The sequence below is a fragment of the Apus apus genome, chromosome 7, assembly GCF_020740795.1.
Source record: "Apus apus isolate bApuApu2 chromosome 7, bApuApu2.pri.cur, whole genome shotgun sequence".
NCBI lineage: Eukaryota > Metazoa > Chordata > Aves > Apodiformes > Apodidae > Apus > Apus apus.
This window is the reverse complement of record NC_067288.1, coordinates 16,819,132-16,842,145: the sequence shown is the minus strand read 5'-3', so window position 1 is coordinate 16,842,145 and position 23,014 is coordinate 16,819,132. Positions and strand designations below refer to the sequence as shown.

At 42.1% G+C, this 23,014-nt stretch overlaps 2 protein-coding genes across 19 annotated transcripts in view; one reads left to right on the top strand and one right to left on the bottom strand.

Moving 5' to 3' along the window:
• Positions 1-2,900: 2,900 nt before the first annotated feature.
• Positions 2,901-21,492, bottom strand: MCOLN3 (mucolipin TRP cation channel 3). Of its 9 annotated transcripts, XM_051625010.1 has the most exons (15): positions 18,168-18,224; positions 17,259-17,317; positions 15,691-15,920; positions 13,724-13,891; positions 13,009-13,162; positions 11,843-11,927; positions 11,669-11,765; positions 10,962-11,061; positions 8,832-8,944; positions 8,602-8,751; positions 7,317-7,418; positions 7,083-7,205; positions 6,362-6,568; positions 5,864-5,993; positions 2,901-4,175 (listed from the first exon to the last, which is right to left on the bottom strand). In XM_051625010.1, exons 3-15 carry the CDS (start codon positions 15,916-15,918, stop codon positions 4,156-4,158), a joined length of 1,677 nt encoding a protein of 558 aa, XP_051480970.1. In that variant the 5' UTR covers positions 15,919-15,920; positions 17,259-17,317; positions 18,168-18,224; the 3' UTR covers positions 2,901-4,155. The 9 variants fall into 9 exon arrangements, with proteins under 9 accessions (XP_051480970.1, XP_051480968.1, XP_051480975.1 ...); XM_051625008.1 differs by lacking the exons at positions 17,259-17,317; positions 18,168-18,224 and adding an exon at positions 21,355-21,492; XM_051625015.1 differs by lacking the exons at positions 17,259-17,317; positions 18,168-18,224 and adding an exon at positions 18,757-18,835.
• DNAI3 (dynein axonemal intermediate chain 3) overlaps positions 19,058-23,014 on the top strand; it is a 28,899-nt gene continuing 24,942 nt past the window's right edge. For 9 of the 10 annotated variants that reach the window (XM_051624999.1, XM_051625007.1, XM_051625000.1 and 6 more), the window contains exon 1: positions 19,058-19,080. The gene's annotated coding sequence lies outside the window, so the exon portion shown is untranslated. The remainder of the gene's footprint in view (positions 19,081-23,014) is intronic. The other variant, XM_051625002.1, reaches the window with a different exon arrangement.

Genomic DNA, 23,014 nt, shown 5'->3' with positions numbered 1-23,014 from the left:
GAGTGTTCAAAACAGAAAGCAAACCTCCAAGAGGCTCCGGTGCAACCGTGAGCTCTCAACCTGCCCACAGGGGGCAGTGGGCGGACCGGGGGTGGGCAGTGTGGGACTTGTGTAATGCTCTCAGGTGATGCTGCGCTTGGTTACAGTCACACTGATTAGAGGAGAAGGAACAAAAGCCCAGACAAACATCCGTGTGCAGTTACTCAAAACTAACTGCAATAATTTTATGTCAACTCATGCATGAAAAGTTTTCTCAAGGCTTCCTCCTCTGAAACATCTGTTGTTAGCTACTGCCTCAGGCAGGAAGATGGCCCCAACAGATGCAATCACGGGTTGTATCTTTTACAGCAGCACCTGTTTTTTTCCCTATCTGCTTGAGATAAGTTATGCCTTTACACAGTTTTTTTTAAATTGGAAATGCATGAGCATGTATGGATTTTATTTCTTCCTCTTTTGCATGCACACTGCTTACCATCCCTTGAGAATATGCTTCAATCCAACATGGAAACTGGTAGTTAGAAACAAGTACGGCCCCCACCTCTCTCTTCCCCTCAGTGTAACTTCATTCTGTTAAGAGATCTGAGCTCTGCTGAAAACAAGAAGTTCTCACTAACTGAGCATATGCAAAACATTGGCATTGGAATGAGGTTTGGTATGAAAACAGCTGTTGCACACATTTAGCAGCCTGCAGCTTATTTGCATGAGGAAACACTATCAGTGTTTTTCAGGCAATTCTTTTTCCAGAGCCTAGTGAGAATTAAAACAAAGGAACTCTCTTACCCCTCCACACCTTCTGGGACAGCACTGAAAGCCCTGTTTTCCTTAGGATGGCATTTTTAAGCATGAGTTTATCTGATGCTTTATCTGCTCCTTTGCTTTCCTGTCATTTTACAGTTCTATCTGTGCCTGCTTGATTGTATCAGCATAAAGATAGAGATGTCTCCAGGATGCAGCTTTACATGCATTACTAGCACTGCTAATGTTGAGATCACAGACACGTTGAATTCATGAGGGGTTTTTTTAGAATATCATTGTCACACTGATTAGTTGTGCAAGGACATAACCAGCAGATCAGGTATTGACACAAAGATTAAAAAGCCCCACCACACACAAGACAGCAGCAGCCACAGATCTCCTGGCAGAGCTGCACTTCATCTCAAATGCAGCCGGTAGGCTAGAAAAACCAGCACTGACTGGCTTCTTCTCAGGTGAGCAAAATACTCAGGTGAAGATCCTGAGCACCAAGGATCAAGCAGGTCACAAGTCTGGACAGCAAGCACTTAAATTGCCAGCAGCACTACCAAACACTACAATACATGTTTGAGTGTCTGGTTTTCTTAAAAAGCAAAATATAAATAGATATATGTATATGTAATATATGACCTTATGCTATGTATATGACCTATGTAATACAAGCAGCATTTATTTTTCCAGTCAGAACTGGAAAAACAGCAGGTTTAAGCCTTTTGGGGTACTGCTCTTCTTTCCCCTGTGTAATAGCCTTCAACCATAGCCAGAAATACACAATTGCTGCTCTGCTGACTTCATAAGCAGTTGTTCCTTTTTTTCCCCTCCCACCCCAACCTATCCTTTGCTTTACACATCCTTCTCCTACTTTTAGATAGCCCTCCTCTCTGGCTTCACACTGTGACCGTGCCCACTCCTGTTCAAAGGCAAATTGCTTTTCACCAACTCTTTCCTTCCCAAACCCACACAACTGCCAGCAATGTTGAATTAAAAGCTGAGTAGTCCAGCAGAAGTAACAGAGAGTGGTTTTGCACTGAATTTTTGCATCTTGGTTGTTTGACTTCTTAGTTGTAGCACAAGCCCAGGTCATTACTTAAAGACCCCAGCAGGGATTTCACTGCAAAACAAGATTCACAGTGAAGTTTGTCCAGACAACAGAAATTTCTCCTATTAGGAATGGAAAGTATCTTATATACAACGTATTTTCCTGCTTTGGGGTCACCCATTGGAGTTTTCCATGGGTTATGCTGCAGGCTTCTATTACCATGATTTCTCCTTGCTTCTGTAGAACTTAGGCAAATTTTTATATTTTTGAGTACTGGCAAATTTTGTTGGAATTTGTTGCCAATTTCCTAAGTTAACAGTGATGAAGTGTATGCTCTGCACCATTTCTAAATGAAATCAGACTACCACTTGCCTTATAACTGCATTGGCAAAGTACGCTGTAGCCTTTTACAGAAGGCATCTGCATTTTGTGCAAATTATTTATTTTAGCTTTCTTTTAACTCTGTATGAAAAAGCCTTGCTAAGAAGCCAGCCTTATGCATTTCAGTGATCTTAAGTGCTTACCATCCTTGTCAGAATTCCTTGCACAAACTATTTTTGTACAACAGTGATATGCACATCATACATTGTGTGTTGTCAGAGAACTATAAGGAGTTTACTGTGTCAACAGAACACATGGTCACTTAATATCTGCTTTTCAAGGCAAGACTGCCTTTCTTTTTCTCCTTGAAAAGCTTCAAAAGGCTTCTTCCATCTCAGGTGACTCTTGGAAGACAAGGGCCTCAATACAGAAAACTTTCAGATACTGTGAATAACCTGCTCTGCCTGCACCTTGAGGTTGGTCTGCCTTTGCTGAATTCAAACTTCATGTAATGCACAGGAGCATTTTCAGTGTAAGGTTTAAAATTTGCTGATTTTTTTCTAAGGCAAACTCTGAAAAGCTGTTAAACAACTGGGAAAAGGTGCTCACAAGGGTCCACAGGAACTATCTTTAGTACAGGAAATAAATGCAAGTTCACACCACACACTGCTTCAAGCCAGAAATTGCATATTGCTATAAAAAAAAATAGAAAAGTTCCTGTATTAACCTAGCAACATATTTACTCTTAAGATGAATACTGACACACCCAACACTTAGTGAAGCTGGAAGTGTTTATTGTAATGCATTTACAATGTGTAAACATTCAGATAGAACATGTTCAGTGTCCTGCACCTTCGTGCACAGCATTGTACATTATCACACACAGCTACAGGAATGCTGCTCACAAATACTAGTTATCTAAAATACACTTCCCTTTGGTTTTCTATTCTGCTCCCAGAGTGAACAGACTATAGGAAAGAAGGAATCCATGAAATGGTATCACAATCAACAACGTATATAAACTAAGTTTTCAAAACTGAACTTTTATAAGATCTAATGTTTCAGCCATCCTCTGACAGTACCAGGTTATTAGGTTGGAAACATCCAGTTTCTAAAACATGCAGAGATATGACTCTCAGAGACATACCTTCTGTGTATTTAACTTAGTTTAGACAAGGTTTACAGACTTGTGTAACAGAGGAAGATTTCAAATAAAAAAATAGATATTTTGAAAGTGCTTTTGTCTGACTTTTCCTTTAAAAGCATAAGGTCAGCACACTGTGAAGTTGAGGACTGTAACTGATCCTACCCAGCACTGGATATAGGAGAACTTCAACATTTCTCCAGTCAACTCACCCCTCAGTCTTCAGTTCTGGTCTGGCATACCCCTGACCTCTCTAAGAAGAGACTGCCACTTATATCAAGTGGTACTTATGTTTATAAACATACTTAGTTTATGCTCTTAGCCATATTTGAATGGCTTGTTCAGTAATTCACTGTAATGCCTCCAGAAACAAATTACATCAAATTTCATAGGTTTAGTTTATTTTTACTTTGATTGCAGATAAACAAAAAATGCTGGGGACTCTAGAGTGAGCTTTCATTCATACAGTGATGGGTCAGTCATCACTAGGTAATGCCTGCAGTACTGAGGGCTAGGTTGCTGTTCAAAGTTGCAGTTGTCTTACACTGTTTCTACTTAAGAGTTGAAAGTAACTGCATTTCTAGTCTACTTACAAAATCTAGCCAAGTCTCTGAACACAGACAGCTTTTTAATGCCCTTTTCATCCTAGCACAATTTAACTGAGGAAACAAATAGATCAAAGTTGTTAAAACCACCAGGACCCAAAACCCCTGAACTAGCAGTGAAAGTGCCTAATCAGAAGGACTGGGAGTTTCTCGTAAGCTTCTACTGCCACAGGCTTACACTGTTTTTGAAGAAAAGCAAATTCCAGCTTTAGGTAGATTTTTCACCTGCTCCACTGTCCATTTCTTGCAACATCTGCTGCTTTATAGCCTCCATGATGCACTCCCACAATCCATTAAATACGTTCACTACAACCTGTACAGGAGAAGGGTAAAATGCTGTCAGGTGCATGTATCAAAATAGTAGTTTCATTGTACAAGGAGCCTTAAAAATGCATCTGAACTATTTCATTACTAATTTGACACACACTGATAAGAAACTGATATGAACCACCATGAAACATTTTGAACATGTAAAAGAAGAGAAGCTTTGCAAATCCTGTAGGACCGTATGACTATTTATGGACCTGAAGCCATAGAACTGCTAATGCAACACCCCAATCAAGATATTTATTTATTCCTACAGATCATCTGTTTCAAAGTAAAACCAGAAGGCCACAGTGCATAGCTAATAAAGCAATGTCTAATATTTCCAGATAACTGCAAAGCCAGCCTCTGGTCTAGCTTTTAGAGAAAGAAACACACTATTTCCAGATAAAAACACATTTTGTAACACTACCATGCATGGCATGAGGCATGCATGTGGAACAAGACATTTGGCACTAGGATAAAGTAATTCAGGAATGCATAATCCTTTTAGGAAACAATGATCTAAAATAAGGCACTTAAATACCTACAGCCCCCTTTAAGTCCAGGGTGCTGCTGGCTGCCCAATACTCCTGAAGAACAACTTGCTTGAGAGTAAGCAAGTTTTCCTTTTCAAATGCTCTTCTAGAGTCCTAATCCCTGCCTCACAGTCAGTGGGGAAAAATATTACATCCCTTCACATTAGGTTTCTCGACAGTTAAACTGAGAGGCGTGTGCAGAAAAGGAAACATTAACATGTCCGTGCCCTTTACCCAGGAACAGGATGCCCTGCTCTGCTTCACCCCACACTTTCATCTCCAGGAAGGCACTCAGTCAGAACAGCAGCTCTCCACTGGGGACTGGCTCCTTGCAGGCTCTGTTGTCTCCCTGCTTCAAAATACATTCCCTTCTCTTTCCTCTCATAAATATACTCTATCTAGCATATAACAATATACTACACCATAAAAGCCCGATACCAAGGAGCTGCAAACACCTTTGATCTTTTTAATCAAACTGCAAATATTTTAAGTCTCCCCCACCAAGGGACCCTTCAGCAAGCAGGACTCAGAGCTGCTGCCAGCTGGGTTAAATATAAACCCCATATCCTGCAATCAGTATTCCTGAAGAAACAAACCTTCAAACAACTGAAGCATTAGGCTCTCCTTAGTGGAAGTTAGGCAATGCTTTTCCAAGTGCTGTAGTAGTAGCTTAAACCACATGCTTTCTTAAAGCCTTGGCAAGCTGATTTTCTCCCTAAGTTTCAGGCCTGCTACCATTAAAATTAGGACACTAACCCTACTGCACAAGTTATAATTAAAAAGTGCGTAAGAAGATACTGAATGAGTTCTGTAAGTCCTGCCTATTGCAGTGATTACAGGAAATGTTAATGCTTGTATATTACACATGCAGGGTCCCCAGTTACTATACACATTATCTAACTGTCTGCACTATTTTTAATATGGTAAGTCATTCTTAATTCACAAGTTCCCTCATCCCTCCTAAGGAGTGTGTTGACTGCAGAGGTATGGCTAAAGGACTCCACTGAAGAGCATTAGAAAGAGTTTGGGATTTTTGTGGAAGTTTCTTCCCCCTTCCCCACCCAAAATTAAGTACTCTTCACAACATTATACCACAGAGATTTTGCAGTGTGTTGCTTTTGCATATACCTTAATGTATAATTTTAATACAGGTACATACCCTTACAACAACAGAAAAGAGATGCAGAATTCTCCTCCTCTAACCTGTACCTGCCAGAGTTTGGTAAGTCTTTGCACTGTGATATGAATCTCTGAAGCTCTGTCTCCGGGAAGCCATCTTGCTGGTAGTGCTAAAAATTGATATTTAGTTAAACTTTTAACACAGCTAAAACATATAATAACCCAAATGCCCTCCCAGACCACTTCTCAGACATTGCTTCAGTCTGAAATTAGAAGCTTCACAGAACCGAATATGAAACGACTGCTTTTTAGTAGATACTTCACTTACACTGGAGCAGGAAATCAGGTAAGTTTGTAAGAAAAACAAAGTAGGAAGGGATTTAAACCTCTCATCATCACATTACACCCTCAAAAGTAGACATTATATTTGTTCTTTAAATTGGCGTGCACTGCAGGTCAAAATATTAAGGGAGATGAGAGTCTTGATAGCACTAATCTTGGATTTTTATTCCAAAGTATGAATAAAGTCCATGCTTACCTTGACAGTTTCATATGTATCAGTAATGAGTGCAATGAAGAGACTAAGCACCATATAGATGAACAGACTGATGAAGGAGTAAAGGTAGATCCTACTGAATAACCAAACCAAGTAACTTTTCTGCTGCATTTTTGCAAAGGTGGCAAACATGTCATCTCCATTGATCAATGAAAAAAGGCATTCGGAAACCATGTTCAGAGAGCGAAACTAGAGAGGAGGGAAGAAGACAAGGACATCCATTGCTGTTCTGCTTGGATCCAAAGACTGAGCATAACATGAAGAAGATACACAGCTGATGTATGACAAAGAGTACACAGTAAAACATTTGAGGAAAGAGCAAAGTTTGTCACCTCTTGTGCACATAAACATTCAAGTCAAACAAGCAAATTTCACTTTTCAGTAGAATAAGGATAAAGTCTCCAAGGCTTTAGGCTGACACTGGTGTTCTGCAAGATGAAAATTATTTCTCAAAATACCAGCATGTGACTGGGAGTCACAGCAGCTTCCACTCCTGACTCAGAGCTTTCATAACTCAAGGAAGGTCTGATTGAGTCATAGAAGACAGACTCCCCAGACAGAGCAGCATCATGGTGAAGATGCACTATTTTTATATTAAGGGAAGCCTTGACATGGAAACTTAGAAGACAACACTAGTAATCTCTCTTTTCTTTGTAATCCATTCTATTATCCAAGTTGTCTTTTTTCATGTTAAGTGTATTACCTTCACATGGTATGGTCCCAGTACAATCCATCCACAGAAACAATAGCCCAGGTAGATCATAGCAGCACAACAGCAGAACCTCATTACATTGGGTAATGCTGCTCGCAGTGTTAGGATGAGAAGCTGCACAAAGCAATGCAAACAGTTAGAATTCAACCAGGAATTTCCTCCAGTTCTCTTATAGCAACAAACATAATAAATACCAACAGCACAAAGATCCCAGGAGATCCTTACATTATACTTCTGAAAGAACCCCAGGTAGCGAATGACTCCAAGCCACACCAGCATAGTGGATGTTCCTAGGAGAATGCTACAGACATCGTAACTTGTCAGACTCTAAAAATAGCAAGAAAAAAAGAAAGAAATCAAGTATTGTAACAACTGACAGGTTCTAAATTAATACTCTAATTACTACAAAGATCTGTTAAGAAACATTGTTTACCTTGGCAATCTCTGCCATTAAAAATGAGTTTGGAGCAATATGCTCCGTTAGAGAGCACAGTCCCACCAAAAAGCAAGGGCAGGTTCAGGTGCAATTCATTCCACACACCTTCACATAGGGCTGTCTGGAAAACAGATTCTGACAAGACAAGCTTCGTTTGTGAGGCCAAGAGGGCAGCTGCACTGCAGGGGCAGGGACAGCCCCTCTGTACCTGGCTCACTAAGGCCTGCAGAGTGGCATTGCAAACATTTTCACACTGTTTCCAGACCTGTGGCAACTACTTCTGGAATCTGCATTACAAATTCTCCAGAGCAGCCTGAGAATCTCTCCACTGCATCCCAACGGACAATGTAGACGTGACTTTAGAACTGCAGAGCAAAGAGATGCCAGGATGTAGGCAAAGCAGTTTTTACAAAATAACGACTTGTCAGCAGAGCTCAGATAAATACTAAGGGGGATCTTGTTAGGTAGCTGGGAACTGTGAGGTGTAGAAAGCTATCAAGGAGAAGACTAATGAGCTTCTAATTAATTCTAACCGGAACTTCATTTATATTTTATTGGCACTTCACTGTTTTTTCCGTCTATACATACTGGCCTAGAATCTGGCTGTGGATTATTGTTATTTACATGCTGGAAACCAGAAGCTGGGAAAGCAGCAAAGTGATGTTTGAGAGAGTCCCTGTGCTAGTTAAACACTTGTTAGATGGGCAACAGAAAGTTAAATGCTAAGTTTAAAAAAAAAAATCCATCAAATAGGCAAATGTAAGAGGCTCTAAATGGGGAAGAGAGGCAGTCAACAGTCTTTGCCTTTCAGAGATCAAGTTCATTTTATTCCTTGGAGTTGTAAAGGAGCAAATAATATTAGAACTATAATATCTATTGATATTTGGAGTTTTTAATAAAATCTTGCAACTGGAAACAACACATCTCTGTTATAATTCCAGAGGAAAAGATAGTCTTAAAATTTCATGCCACACAGACTCAAGTACAGCCAGCCTAAAGTCCTCCAAGAGATTTAAACCTAGATGGGACAGAAACAATGAGCTTTGCTTCCACATAACAGTGCAAAAAGCTCACCTTGGCTTGTATCTCCATTTTTAGAGTCGATCCAACAATAGTTAAGACATCACTAACCATAATCAGAATATACCATCCATTGACAAATTCCATTTGATCACTGAAAGATACTTCTTTCTTATAATAGTATAGGAAAAAGCTTACAAATTCCTAGGGGAAAGGAAGAAAGAAAAAAGTTAATCAGACTTATATAAGACATTAAGCCTTTCCAAGGAAGGAGTTACACCCACCCTTTGGAGATGAATTCCTTTAATCACTGATCGTGTGCAAAGGATCAATGAGGCCAGACAAGTCAATATAACAAAAGCATCAAAGACCATCATGTAATGAGTGTTCTTCTGTACTGCAACAAAAATGTACATTATTATAATTAGATGCATTTCATCTTGCTGACTATCTTGAGTATTGAAGTAAGAATCAAGTTTTGATGTTAACTATGTTTATACAATGGAATTTAAAAAAATCATAGCATTTTTCCCACAAAAAGTTTATCTGACATATTTTAATGAGAGATACAAGTGCATCTGCTATATAGGTAACACTTCAGTTAATCTAGAAAGGTTGATACCACATCAAAACTGTACCAGAGCGTTAGTGCTTCTTACAGCCCTGCAAAATCAGGGGTGGGAGCTGTCCATTTTACAAGCACTGAAATGGTCTTTCGAGAGACAGAACTTGTAAAAAAAAAAATATATAAAAAAATCCCAGGAACTTTATACAGGATGTATCTTCTCTTCCAGACCAGTATTTGACTATCAGATAGATTTTCTGTCCTAGAGCAGCACAGATAATCTGCACTGCTGCTCAGGTAGCCAAGACCAACATTGAGCTAGACATGAGTTCTCTGTCTCTTACGTTACTAAAATTCATTCTTGATCAATGAAGGTCAAATTTTGCACCACATCTACCACTAGATCTCTTTTTTTTTGTTTTTATACATATCCTACAGCTGAAACTAGACAAGTTGGTATAAGGATTGGATTTTTAACGCTAAGAGTGATTGTTTGAGAAATAAATTGAAACAAATTAATGTTAATTTTGCAAGAAGATGCAGCAGTTCTCCAAAATGGGATACTGGAGTTCTAGTTGACGTCACAGACTGCACTACTCACAGACAGCCCTCCTCCTTGCTTATACCACAGGCACTAGCACATCAATTGCTGCCACTTAAGTTGGTTTTGCAGTGTAGTCCCAATCAGCAACAACTTGTCACTGTCCAGCTGCAGTTAGTACTTTTCTCTTTTTCCTTGGCTTCCAGAAAATAACACAGGGCACTCCAGGCGATGATTTTGAAACCTGTTATAGAGGCGATCTACACAGGGATCAAACGGGGGTGATGGCAGCAGCCTGGTCTCAGCATCGAGCACCAGCAGCCAGTTGGAGGTCGAATGCCACCTGGTGAGCATGTGCAGGCCAGCAGCAAAGCCAGGAGACAGAGCGTTTAGTGTAAAGTGTGTTTGTGTAAGGGGTGTGTTTTGTACTCTGTGATGCACTTCATTAAATTCCCCCAAATTCATTCCGATTTAGAGCTTTAAAAAAAAAAAACCACAACTTTTTCCACAACCAGCTCTTCATTTCCTGCTATAGGCCTAGCAAAGGGGAAAGTAAGTGACAAAGCAGAAAAATGGACTCAATACTATTGCTCACCTCAGCAAAAAGAAAAAAAAAAAAGAAAAAAGGTGGAAGTTATAGTCCCAGAAAGCTTCTGAATTTTCGAGAGATTATTTTCTCTAATCACAAAAGATCTCGGACAATGTTTTGTCCAGATCCAAGAGCTGCCAACAAAGGGTGCGCTTGCAATTATTTAAGACAGATTATTTAACCATGCTGTGCATCTCAGTTACACCCAAATACACACCAAACAACATTTAAGCAGCAGTAAGAAGTGCTTCTAGCCATTCCACTCCAGCAAGCCTTGGTAACAAGTGCTTCCTTATCTTTCCTGGTGCTAAGTCCTGAAATAAGAGTGAATCAGTTTCAACTTTCCACCAGTATCATGTGTCCTTCTGTTGCCTGGTGCTGGAAGAGTGGCTGACAGCCCTACCTTAAGTGATGAGCAGTGTAAGCTCAGTAGCCAAAGCTAGAAGGACACACAGTGAGGTGTGGACAAATTTGGGTTTGAAGATATCAATGGTGCAAGGTTTGAGAACTACTAAGGAAAGTAATGGTATGGCTGGGTTCCCAGGATTTCAGATCAGAGGTTGAAGAACAGTTCCTTAGAAAATCAGGATTTAGAGCACACTCGGTAGAGAATGTATGTCAATAATGCCTCATCTTTTCACAAAGAAAAAGGTTAATAAACATTGTGCTGGTGTGGCAAAAGTTTAGCATGAAAATTTGAACATATTTATGTCACTTACTTGATCCAGAAACATGCCAGTCTTTACACTCCCTGATCGCTATGTCGTTGTCTAGACTTATTTTAATTCTTCCACTATGGGCTTTATTATCAAACACTATCTGTATTAACAAAAAAACCAACAAAACAAAACAAAACATGCATGTCTTTTTAAAGTTAAACAATTACATTTGTAGCTCACTGTTTTGCTAAGCCTACATAATGATTCAGAGTAATTTTCCTAGGGGAAAAGTCATGAAACTTGTTTAAGCTTAACATAATTCCAGTTTATTCAAATAAATGCTGTCAAAATGAAAGATAAATCTGGTGAAGCGTGTTTGCCACAAATTGCTTGATCAGCTAGCTACTAGGTGATTCTTTTCAACTACAGCCTCATTCCTCTCTGATCTGAAAACAACCTTTCTTAGAAGCATCTCTCTGAAAAGATGAGGTTTGTGCTTTTGTTATCCTTCAGATAGATTAGAGCACAAAAGGCTGGAAAGCCAAATAAGTGCTTCAGGACAACATCACTAGTACTCAAAGCTTAATCTCCCACAGACTCAACTGTACAGGGTACTCTAAGCCATGACAGAGTCATCCAGGCACCACTGGGGACCAGTCAGTGGTGCCCAGCACTCTTCAGAAAACATCTGCACTGACTGTGCATGGTAGACCAGCATGAACAATCTCTTGTTTTGAGCAGACAGCCCCGTGCAGGCTCCCACGTACCGTCAGGGTGAAATCGTAACAGTCGGGGAGCTCGTGGTGACGGACGGTCTGGAGGTTGATCGCCTTCAGATTGAACATGAGCCGCACCGTCACCAGCCTGCAAGAGAGCCTTGTCTTAGCTTTTCACAGGGATGCCCCAGTACCCCAAGACAGGAGGTGCTGATTCCTCCTCACCTGTGGAAATCCAGAGTGAAATTCAAATTGTGCTTTCCCACCGTCGTGTTGTCTAACGGCGTCATGGGCTGAACGTACAAGCAGTCTGCAAGGGATAAGTGCTCACAACAGTATCTCATGGGTTATCATGCCCTTTAGCTGTAATCTGCCTCTCCCACTCCCCAGGCTGGAAAGAGCTGTTGGCTACACCAGGGAAGATAACACGCTTAAACCAGAGGTCACTTGGGAAGTTGGCTGACAAAGTAACTGGCTTCTGTGACCCAGCCACGTTATTCATCATGAATTCATAGGGAATCAGATGGTCACCAGTGCAAATAGCTCATTGCTTGTTTTGTGGCAGTAGATATGAAGGACTGTTAACTTGGAGGTGAGGGCTAGAGGTTAGTTACACAGGGTGCTGCAGTGAGCTCCCCAGCCAGGGAGAGCAGGCACTGGTGATCGTCATGCAGTTCACCTTGCTCTGCAGCTGCTCCAAACCAGCACAGCACTGAACAATACCACTACTAATCAGACTACCCCATGTAAATCCATCTGCTGATTTTAAAAATTTGCTAAATTAATTAGGGAGCTCCACAGCTTTGAACGAGGTGGCAGGAACAGCTTTGGTATCAGGAGGGCTGGAGCACCTGTACTATGAAGACAGGCTGAGAGAGTCGGGGTTGTTCAGCCTGGAGAAGAAAAGGCTCTGGGGAGACCTCATAGCAGCCTTCCAGTATCTGAAGGGGGCCTACAGGAAAGCTGGGGAGGGACTCCTTAAAAGGGCTTGTAGTGAGAAGACAAGGGGTAATGGATTAAAACTGGAGGAGAGGAGATTTAGGTTAGACAGTAGGAAGAAATTTTTTAGTGTGAAGGTGGTGAGACACTGGCACAGGTTGCCCAGAGAAACTGTGGCTGCCCCATCCCTGGAAGTGTTCAAGGCCAAGTTGGATGGGGCTCTAAGCGTGCAGGGGAGTTGGAACTAGATGATCTCTGAGGTCCTTCCAACCTTAACCATTCTATGATTCTACTATATGATTCTGTGATAATTTTCTTGCCAGTTTCAGTTGGTAGTAAGTTCAATAAAGATAATTGGATAGCACTATAGAATACCAGATGTTTGCAAGAATTAATCATAAAGGTAGGGTCCCCCCTCCCAAAGAACTTATACAATAGATTAGGTTCATTACCAGTCACAATTTCTGGGTCTATATCAAAGGTGTCATTTCCAGGAGAGATGGTTCCTCGCTTGTAAAACTGCTGACACACAGCCAGAGCTGTCTCTTCTGCTCCCCTCTTCTCGTAAGCATGGTTTCCAACTGAAATGTTGGGCAGCTGTAAGTACTAAAGTTCAGAACAAACAGACAAACCATTAGATAGCACCAAACTGTTAGTCTCTGAAAAAAAAAATAACAAAAAAAAACCCCACAGAAGTGTTTGGATCTGTGCCAGAACCCTTTTTTTTTAATTTTAAAATGGTCATTTTTTTTATTTAAAAAGGTCACCAAAAGAACTTGGAAACCTACACCACACTACAGCTGAGTTCCCAAATACTTTAAGGTATTTGACAAAAACAGTAAGTGCAGGATCTGGATCTAAATATATTTTTGCCTTTTTTGTTTTGTTTTGTTTTTTGTCTTTACAGTCCTTACTATAAATTTTCAAAGCACTCTGGCTCAAATCCAAGGCCTGCATTTAGTGCAGAATAAATTATATTGATTACCCTTAAGGATGTCACCCCACATACAATGCTCTGAATGACAGAAAACCCGAATGAGTCAACATTCTACTCTTTAGCAACTGGCACAGAAGTTCAATTTCAGATACCATCAGGGAAGGTGGAAGAAGAAAAGGTACCAAGGAAAAGAACATATATATTGTATGCATTGCAGCAACAGTCCTTACCTGGTTTATTGCAAAGAATATCTGGTCGTAGACATCTGTTTGGGTGTATACAGCATAGGTATCATCCATTCTGTCCATGTATCCTTTCAGGAAGAGATGTTTGAATGCAACAGTGTTCTCTTCTTTGAAGGCAACCACCATTTGATTGCTCAATCCAAAAACCACCAGCTGAAAAAGACATGTTTTATTTCCTGTTCAAAGAGTTGGCTTCTGCATTAAAACACAAATCCTGTCCTGCAAACAGCAACTTCCAGTACACTGGTAGGCACCGCACTTACACGCAGGCTGCTCCATTTCACAGCTGGTCAATAGACAGCTTGACTTTAGGAAACAACAAGTTTTAATAATGTGGGTTTTTTAACGTGTTTACCAGCATCTTGGCCAAGGACTCAGATTTTTTACAAAGAAAAGGATACTATCTCAAATTCAAGCTACCCATATACAGTTACACATGCTTTGTTAGTTCAGCCTGACATTAATATGGCTTGCCTTGGGGAATATCAGTGTATCTCAGCAAAAAGGCAGGACGGGACTCACCAGACTCCACTTTGTAGTTCTTACTCCAGCACACAAAAGGCAAATTGAGGACAACTGAGAAGAACAAACATCTCTCCCAAATGTTTGGGTGAAAGGTGCTTTGAGAATAGCTGAGCAAAACTGTGCTGGTAATAGGATAACCTCTAAAGCTGTTAAAAATACATATTGCAATTGTTCATGAAAAGATAGCATATAACACTGCTAGCTACTGTCCAGGCTAGAAAAGGTTTCCAGAAGAATGTGATGTATTGTTTGTGGGAGCTCGCTATTCTCTTTAGTGACTATTGTTTCAAATCTAGTGTCAGGAGTATTGTGAAGAAACTCATCAGACATAAGTCTGAATCACTAATCTACAGATGAGTTTTATGGCCATGATGCAAATTGGATATGTAGGTTTTTTAAGGATAACTCAGTTACAGAGATACTAAAATGCTCTGTGGGCAAGCTCAGCATTCCAGGGACACAGGAACACAACAGCAAATCAATAGTGTTAAGACTGAATCACCTAACAGCAGATTTTCTCTGAAAAGGCTAAATCAGCATTTGTTTCTTATTTAGGTTCTTCCACCATCAAATTTGATTTTTAATTGCAAAATAGGACAGACAAAGATCAGGCGATTATGATACATTTCTAACTGAAGCGGTAAGTAAGGGACACAAACTTACCACCATATGTATAGCAGAATTATTATTCCTTCTGCACTTTGTCCCATCATCCATGCAACCATGGAAAACATTCTCCATACTTGTACTGTAATAGCACTGACAGCACCATAAATGTAATTCACATGTGGGCAACTCTGCAGGATCATCATCTGAGGTGTTACTAAGATTTTATGAAAGACCTTCCTCCTCCTTAACCACAGAACTTTGAGAAAAACAGTTGCATTTTAGGCAGCAGATGTGTTTTATGAAATCTATGGTGCAAGGCTGGGGGAGAGTAAGAGTGGGGCAAAATTTCAGTTTTTTTCAATACAAAACTTTGCATACCACACACAAGACACAAACAAACGTAATGAAAATGCTACTGACTTCACTTCTTATCACTGTAATATTGAAACACAAGTGACTGTTCCTTCCTTCAAACAGAAACACACTCAGAGTGAAGGTATTGGAGGGAACAGATGTATAAGGCTACCACCCCTTGGGGGATTAAAAAAACAAAGTTGGGGGGGGAAAGGTAAAGTAAAAAGTGAAGCCCTTAAACATGGTTCCTTTCAACTCCGCTCTTAGGAAAGCTATCTTTCAGTTAATAGTTTTAAGAGAAAATTATGCCATCTCAGACCTAAGCTGCACATATGCAAATAAAACAGTTTTGCTGTCCATCTTCTCCCTGTCTCTGCATCATACCAAGGATAGCATTTGTCACCTGCACTCCATATATGAATTCCCATGGGCTAAGAAGAGTCACTGCTTCCCTAGTTACTCACCTGAATAGTAACCATTGCTATTTTCAGTAGCTGAATGCCAAGTTTCCAAGGTTTCCTGCCCCGGGCCCAAAATTTCTCACATGGGTTCATGAAGAAGAATTTTAACTTCCTTCTAAGCTGGTCTTCCAAAAGCCCCTCCTGTGATACTGGCAGGTGTTGTTTGTAGCTGCAAAGATTTTCATCGTTGTGAGCACTGCAGCTGCTCACAGCCACCTCAGGATTTTCCATTTCTGAAATGAAAATAAGTCCATGTCAGTTGGAAAACATGCAAACATCAAGACAGCAGCATCAGATCAGTCTGCACTGACAACCTGGACTCCAAAGATATTTATCTTCTGTGAAAGGCACATTATGCTGAATTTAAGACCTTCTTCATAATATTGCACATGTTCTGCAGAACCCCAAATAAAAGTTCGGGCAAACTCTTAAATTTGCAGATAGGCTGTCAGGACATTTATTTAATATTGGCACTTCTGTTCCTGTGGAATTATGGACTCACTTGCTGAGTACTTCTTCCTCACTCACTTGCCAACATCATATATGCAAGACATCCTGACTCATTTCCTTGTATGTCCAGAAGGGTACCAAAAGCCTCTCATGAGTGTTCACTCTTCCGGAAAACTTCCCTACTTCTGTAGCTTGTATTTTCCCTGTCTGTCAGTCTGCTGTCCAATCCTTGAAAGAAAAGGAATTTTCAAGACAGACAGCATTTTTCTTAGACATTAGTATAGCACCCTTTGCTTTTGGAAATGGAGGCCCAGCCAAATTGCAATTCAGATAAATTACCTGAGTGCAGTAGAGCTTGTCCTTTAGCAAGATTGTATCTTTTTTTACATCCATAAAAGGCTGAATGCAAACCTAACGTGATCATGAACCAGACAAAAAAAAAGAACAAAAGGTAATTGTAGCCAGGCATTGTGATTAGCCAAAGAGGCTGTCCTGGTTTGAGCCAGGATGAAGCCAGTTTTTCTTTTGCTGATTTTTTTTTATTTCAGTGAGCTTTTGAAGAAAGCTCAAACCAGGACAGAGGCTGACAGTTCAGATGTATGAGAGGAAGGTTTAGAAAAGAACCCTGTAGACACAGTTTGAGATGCCACACTCTATATTATCCAACATGTTTAGACATTAATCTGTTGCTAATTCAATGGACTACTTAAGAGGTAGCCAAGAATCTTTATTTCAGATAAAAGATTGTTAACATTAAGAGGGTAGGTTGTGAATAAATTCAAAGAAGCACCACGTCAGACAAATTATTTTTAATTCGTATAAGAAAAGCTTCTTATATAACTCAACTGAAAAAATCATCATAAATAATAATTGTCAAACATGCATAGATGACATCCCCTCTCCTCAAGCAGCCAGTGCACACACCAGAACACAAGTCTGCTTTCGGATACAGTTCAGGACTTGCAATTTCCCCAACTGTCCCGAGAGAACAAGGCAAGTCTTAAATCAGCAGCTTAACACTAAGAACAGACCCACAAATAATCTTTAAAAAAAATTCAGCTCCTTCTTTCACCAGGTCTCCGCTGTCCTGCAGGGCACAAAATGCCACAGTTCCCACTCACCTTCCTCACAGCTGAGCAGTCATTTCTCACTGTAGCCCTGCTCTGACGCTGCAGTATTCCTGCACGTGTTTGGTTAAAACAAACAAACACAAAACACAAAACCTATTTGACCTCACGGTACCGCAGATAGCATCGGCTTGAGAAGATGTTCCATACAAACATAACAAACACGGAGCATTTCCTCATGACCCTGCTCCGCAGCCGGTCTTGCCCGCAGCGCCTCTTGCTGCCCGCCCAGCCACCGCAAACCCGTAACCCCCGCGCCCGCAGCCGCGCAGCTCGCACCGGCACCGGCGGGGGCCGCCCCTCCCCGGGACACCGGCCGCTCCCCGGGACACCGGCCGCTCCCCGGCAGCCTCGCCCGCAGCCCCGGCGGAGCGGGACAGGCCCTGCCCTCCCGGGCACCCCCGAGCCAAGGGCTGGAGGCCGGGGCGCGCCCTCCGCTCCGCGCTCTCCGCTCCGCGCTCTGACGGGAAAGGCCGCGGCCTTTTACCTGCCAGCCGGGCCGGCCACTGCCGGCGAGCTCCTGCCGCTCCCGGCCCGGGCAGCGGCGGCACCGGGGGCTCTGCCGCCCCGCGGGCTCTGCCGTGGGAGCGCGGAGCCCGGACCCGCTGCCGCCGGCCACGCCGCCGCTCCCGGGCCCTCCCGCCGGGTCCCCCCGCTCCCGCCGCCGCTCCCGGGCCCTCCCGCCGGGCAGCTCCGCAGAGGCAGGGCGGGGGGCTCCGCCAGCCCGCCCCAGCCGCCGGGCCGTGCCGGGACCCGCACACCGGGACCCGCACACCGGGACCCGCACACCGGGACCCGCACACCGCGGCCTCTGCTCCGTTTCACATCTCCCCCGTGCCGCCCCTGAGTCTGTGCTGTGTGTACTTCCTACAGAGCGGGAGCGCTGCCTCGAGATTTACTCACTTAGGCTTCGGCATCAGGAGAAAAAAAGGTAAAGCTTCTGCTGTAACTCGCTGTGCCCCACCTGTAATAAAGGAACCCTCTTTCTGGTGACAGAACTGTAGTTCTGAAGGCCGGTCAGTGGCACAGAACTGAGCGGAATGACTGACATGCTTGAGACGCTCTACTTGCATGCAATCGAGCTATTAAAGTTATTGAAGGGACTTCAAAGAACCGCCCTGCTGCCCTGGGTCCGGGGCAGTTTCCCCACACCGGGAAATTATCCCTTTGCTGCCTGAAGGGAGGCGGGGCCCGAGACAACGCCTGGGCTGTGGTCCCTGCATCCGCCCGGCGGCTGCCGGGGCTGCGGCAGTAGCCGTGTGGGCACTGACTGCTGTGCGACGAGAAGGCAACATCAGGACAAGGCAAAACCGAGGAGAGCAGAGGGAACCTCCGGGCTGGAGAGAGATACATGGAAGACAGCAAGGATCCCTCCTGCCTACCTTGAACTGCCACCAAGGACCAGCACTGGGTGCTCCCGTGTTTTACCTTGCAGCAAAGCAAACTAAACTACTTTTATGCATAAAAAATACTAAATACGAATGTTCATCACCTCAACCTCCTTCCTAGCTGGAGAGGCCCTAGCACTGCCCGGCATCTGGTAGCGAGGCGATGCCGGGGCTGGCGGCGGGGCTGGTCTGCAGAGGCCGCTGCCGCCTACAGGCCCCATCACGCTCCGCTCCGCGCTGGCTGCAGGCGCGGCGAGCCCCCCGCGCACGGCATGCTGGGACGGGTAGTTTTCAGCCGCAGGGCCGCGCTCCCCGGCGGGGCGGGCTCCGCAGCAGAGCGCGGGCTGCCCGGCGGAAGCGTCCGTCCCGCCCCGCCCGTTGCCACGGCAACCGCGCCAGGGACGCGACGGGGCCACGGGGCCGCGCAGGTAGGGGCGGCGGGGCGGGGGGGGGCCCGGCGGGGCGGGGGGGGGGCCCGGCGGGGCGGGGGGGGGGGCCCGGCGGGGCGGGGGGGGGGCCCGGGGCTGAGCGCTGCTGAGGGGCCGGGCGGCTGCAAACCTCCCGTCGAGGTGGGGCGAAGCCTGCTCGGCCCCTCCGGCAGGACCCTCTGCGGCGGCGAAGGGCCCGCAAGGCCCTGCCCAGCACACGGTGTTGTGCCAGCAACCCTGCTCTCACGTTGCAAACATTAGTTTTCTCATCTTCGCTTAAACGGAACAAAACAGACAGTCTTACCTGCTGTAAATCTTTACAGTATAACATTCCTGGTTCCAAAGTCATAAAAAGGCAACCTATGCTCCTGTTTGCTTCCTGACAGGAGCATGTTACAAGAACTTAAATATCATTAACCGTTAAAGAACCAATTAAATTGTTAATTTAATACCAGAGGACAGCAAGGATGTGGGCAAGATCATGAAGAAGCCATATTTCATCCTTTGCACCATCTTTTCTTGGGTTTATGGCTCCATTTCTACAGCCAGGGGTATTATAATTATTTTTAGTAGCCTCAGTTTTTCAACAGCCAATTTGCCCTGTTATTCTTTGAAACGGGGCACTTGGGGCAGCTCTCCTGTCCACAGGCACTATGCACCATCATCCTGCTACCTATTGTGCAACGCAATACTTGTGTACTCCTTTTGTTTGTTTGGCAAGCTCATGTGATGCCAGCAACATCTTGTATTATGAAAGACCATCAGTCATCATCCCTTGGTCACTTTCTCCATGCCTCTCATGATTTTACTGACTTCTATCATAGCCTCTTCAGTCTAGGCTGAAAAGAAACCTAGTTTGTTCCTAGTACAAAGCATGGTCCATATCTCCAGTCAGCCATGTTATACTTTTTGCAATTCTAATCTCTCTCTCTTTGAATGGAAGAAAGAGAAAGGGAACACTCCATTATCCAATGTTTTAATGAAGTTTTACATTTTGTTCTCCATGCCTTTCTTATCAATTCTTATCTAATTTCACACGTTGTACTTAACATCTCACAGCCTGTAATTACCTCTACTGGTTTCTATCAAATAACAAAATCTACGCTTCAAGTAGGCTTAATTTAATGAAGAGTTGTGTGAAATCAGGTATATTCAAATAGAACTGTTCATATGCTGAGATGATCTGTCAGTTTCCAAAACTTCAGCTTTACTCCCTACAACTTATACAATGAAATTGTGTCCAAATATGCACAAACATTATTAATAATATGAACTTCATTCTCAAGATGGTATTTTTAACAAGTCCCTGAATATTTACAGACAGAAATGTGATTTTTAGCTTGATAGTGACACAACAACAAAAAAAACAAGTATCATGTGCTTTTGATAGTTTCCATGTAGTGCTTTTGTTAATGGAAGTGCACTCAATTCTTCTGTCATTTCAAATTGTAGTAAATTGTAGCGCTAAATCAGTAATGCACACAAGCTTGACCTTAAATCATTTAATTAGGCAACTAATGAATCCTTCTCTGTCCTCAATTCAGACAGCATCTTTTGTAGTACTGATAGCTAATTAACTTTCCCCTTTTGCAGTACCTAGCAACTTCACAGATTTGTTTCATACCTGTAAATGTTTCAGTAAATTAAGCAACGAGAACACTCTGATCTTATTTTTTCTCTTGAGCCTAATGATCAAAACATTACAGCCATCTATAAATAAGCTAGGCTACAAAATGTCAAAGTTGTCAAATATTTACTTGGTCTTTACCAATTAAATAATGTAACACCATGTTCCACTGAAAAATGGGACTGAACATATTAAATGAAATTTTAATATTACCTACTTTTAAAAAATAAAATATATTCATGTTTATGACAATTAATTTTTAAGAGCTATTATTTTTTGTAGGTTTTGCATTCCTAAATTTTTCAAATTATATTAATTTAAATGTTGCTTTCAACCTCTTTTCTCAATCATAGAATAATGAATTTATATAAGCATTACTAGAAAAGCATAATACATTTGTCTATTTCTGGACCAATACACATCTTACTAAATAAGCAATATAGAAATATCCCTAAGAGGACAGGATGCAATCACAGATTAAAGAAATTATCTCTTTTGTCATATTTTTAGACAGTTCTTTAATACTCTATTTTTTTCATGGGTTTCTTTATAGGATTTCGTACTTTAGTGTAAAAAATTAGGGAGTGAAAAAAAACCAACCCCCTGAATTAAGAGGTAATTTCTGAAAATACTGACTTTTTTCTTACCCATTAAGAACCATTAGGATTTTTGTTCCTTTCTTTCTTTTTTGGAAGAGAAGGGGTGCAAAAGGTTGCTCTTCAGTACCTGTTTAAAAGTTCTCAGTGCATGTTAGTTTCTTGCAGGGAGCATCTGGGGGTTAGTAGCATAATCCTGTGTAAAAAAAAAAAAAATCAACTTTGCATATATATTTTATAAATGGCTATGGGCTTCATTATGCTCTTAGAGAAGCTTTTAGAAGTTCTGCCTTTGCTTTCTTTGGAGGCCTTGCATGTTTCCTAACCACTGACAATCATATGCCCACAGGACAACAGATGGGCAGAGACGATACAGTATTAGGGATATTGTAAAAGGAAATAATTACTTTCTGCTTTTCTATCTGCTTTCTAGTTGGTGAGGTTTGTGCACCACAGATGGAACCATCAACAGTCCTACTGGCTGTTGTATTCATCTGCAGCCCTTAACCCAGGGACACTTTTTGTATCAATATATCCATACAACTACACTCAGTCGCCAGCACTGTCTTCCTTCACCAGCATTGCCCTTGCTTGGACAGTGCTGTGTGTACCTCTACACCTGATTCTTTCAGTAGAGGAGGAGGAACTGCATTACTGGGAGACAATTTTCAAAAGCTTTAACTGTCTTTGTAAGTGTAATACACTTGAAATCAGTCTAAGGAAAAGGGATATTTTTACTTGCAAGTTACTGTACTAAATAAACACAGGCATGTGACTTATCTCAGCCCTTTCAGTGTTTCCTCTGTTCATGTGACTTAGGGCTTAGGTTACTCAGAGAAAGAACTCAACATTTCCAAATTGGCTTAGATTCAGTGTATAATTAGGAAATGGTGAAGTAAGACAATGTGACTGTAATATATGTGAAATGGTTCATATTGTCCTTCAGCTGATTTCTAAAACAGCTGCCCTCTCCTTCTATCCCAGAGGGCTGGTCTCTTATCTAGAGGTATCAAGGTTGGCTTCAAATTAGAGTAGTCACAAAATCTATTTATAAAATAAGTCACTTTTTTAAACACAAAATATACAAGGAGATGGATAACAAATAGCTTTGTGGGTTGTTGTTTTGGGGTTTTTTTGCTTCAAATCAGTGAAAATCATTCTCTTTTAACCATCTGGATTAGCATGCACTTTTAGATAGCCTTCAGTGTTTTAGAACTATAAGCTAAGCATACTGCTCAGTGTAGAGGCTCCTCTGAAAGATTATAAGTGGGAGAATATATTGAATGTTAGAGATGTCAGTGCCTGTAGTCCTGTATTTGGCAAAAAGACTAAGAGTGAGGGCAGAAAAAACTCCTAACTTCCTCTTTAATTTCATTATACATGACTTGTGATGTCTTTTAATCTTCCAAAAACATCATCCCTTGCAATGCAAAAGTTTAAGAATTCTCAAACATTAATCTGTATTTGCGTTGGTATCATTCCTTTTTGGGAAAAGTAGAAGATTAAATTGCTACAGTTCTGCAGGTGGGTTAATGGTAGGGGCTGTGTTTGCCATAATGATCAAACAACAGAGAAATTCACTAACACCCCATGGTTGCAGCTTGTCACCTGTGGTCTGCAAGATTCACTGTGACAAAGAGCCTGAAGATATATAGAGTAGACTTCTATTTTGATTGGAGTGAAAAATAAAAATGCATAACTGTAATATGAG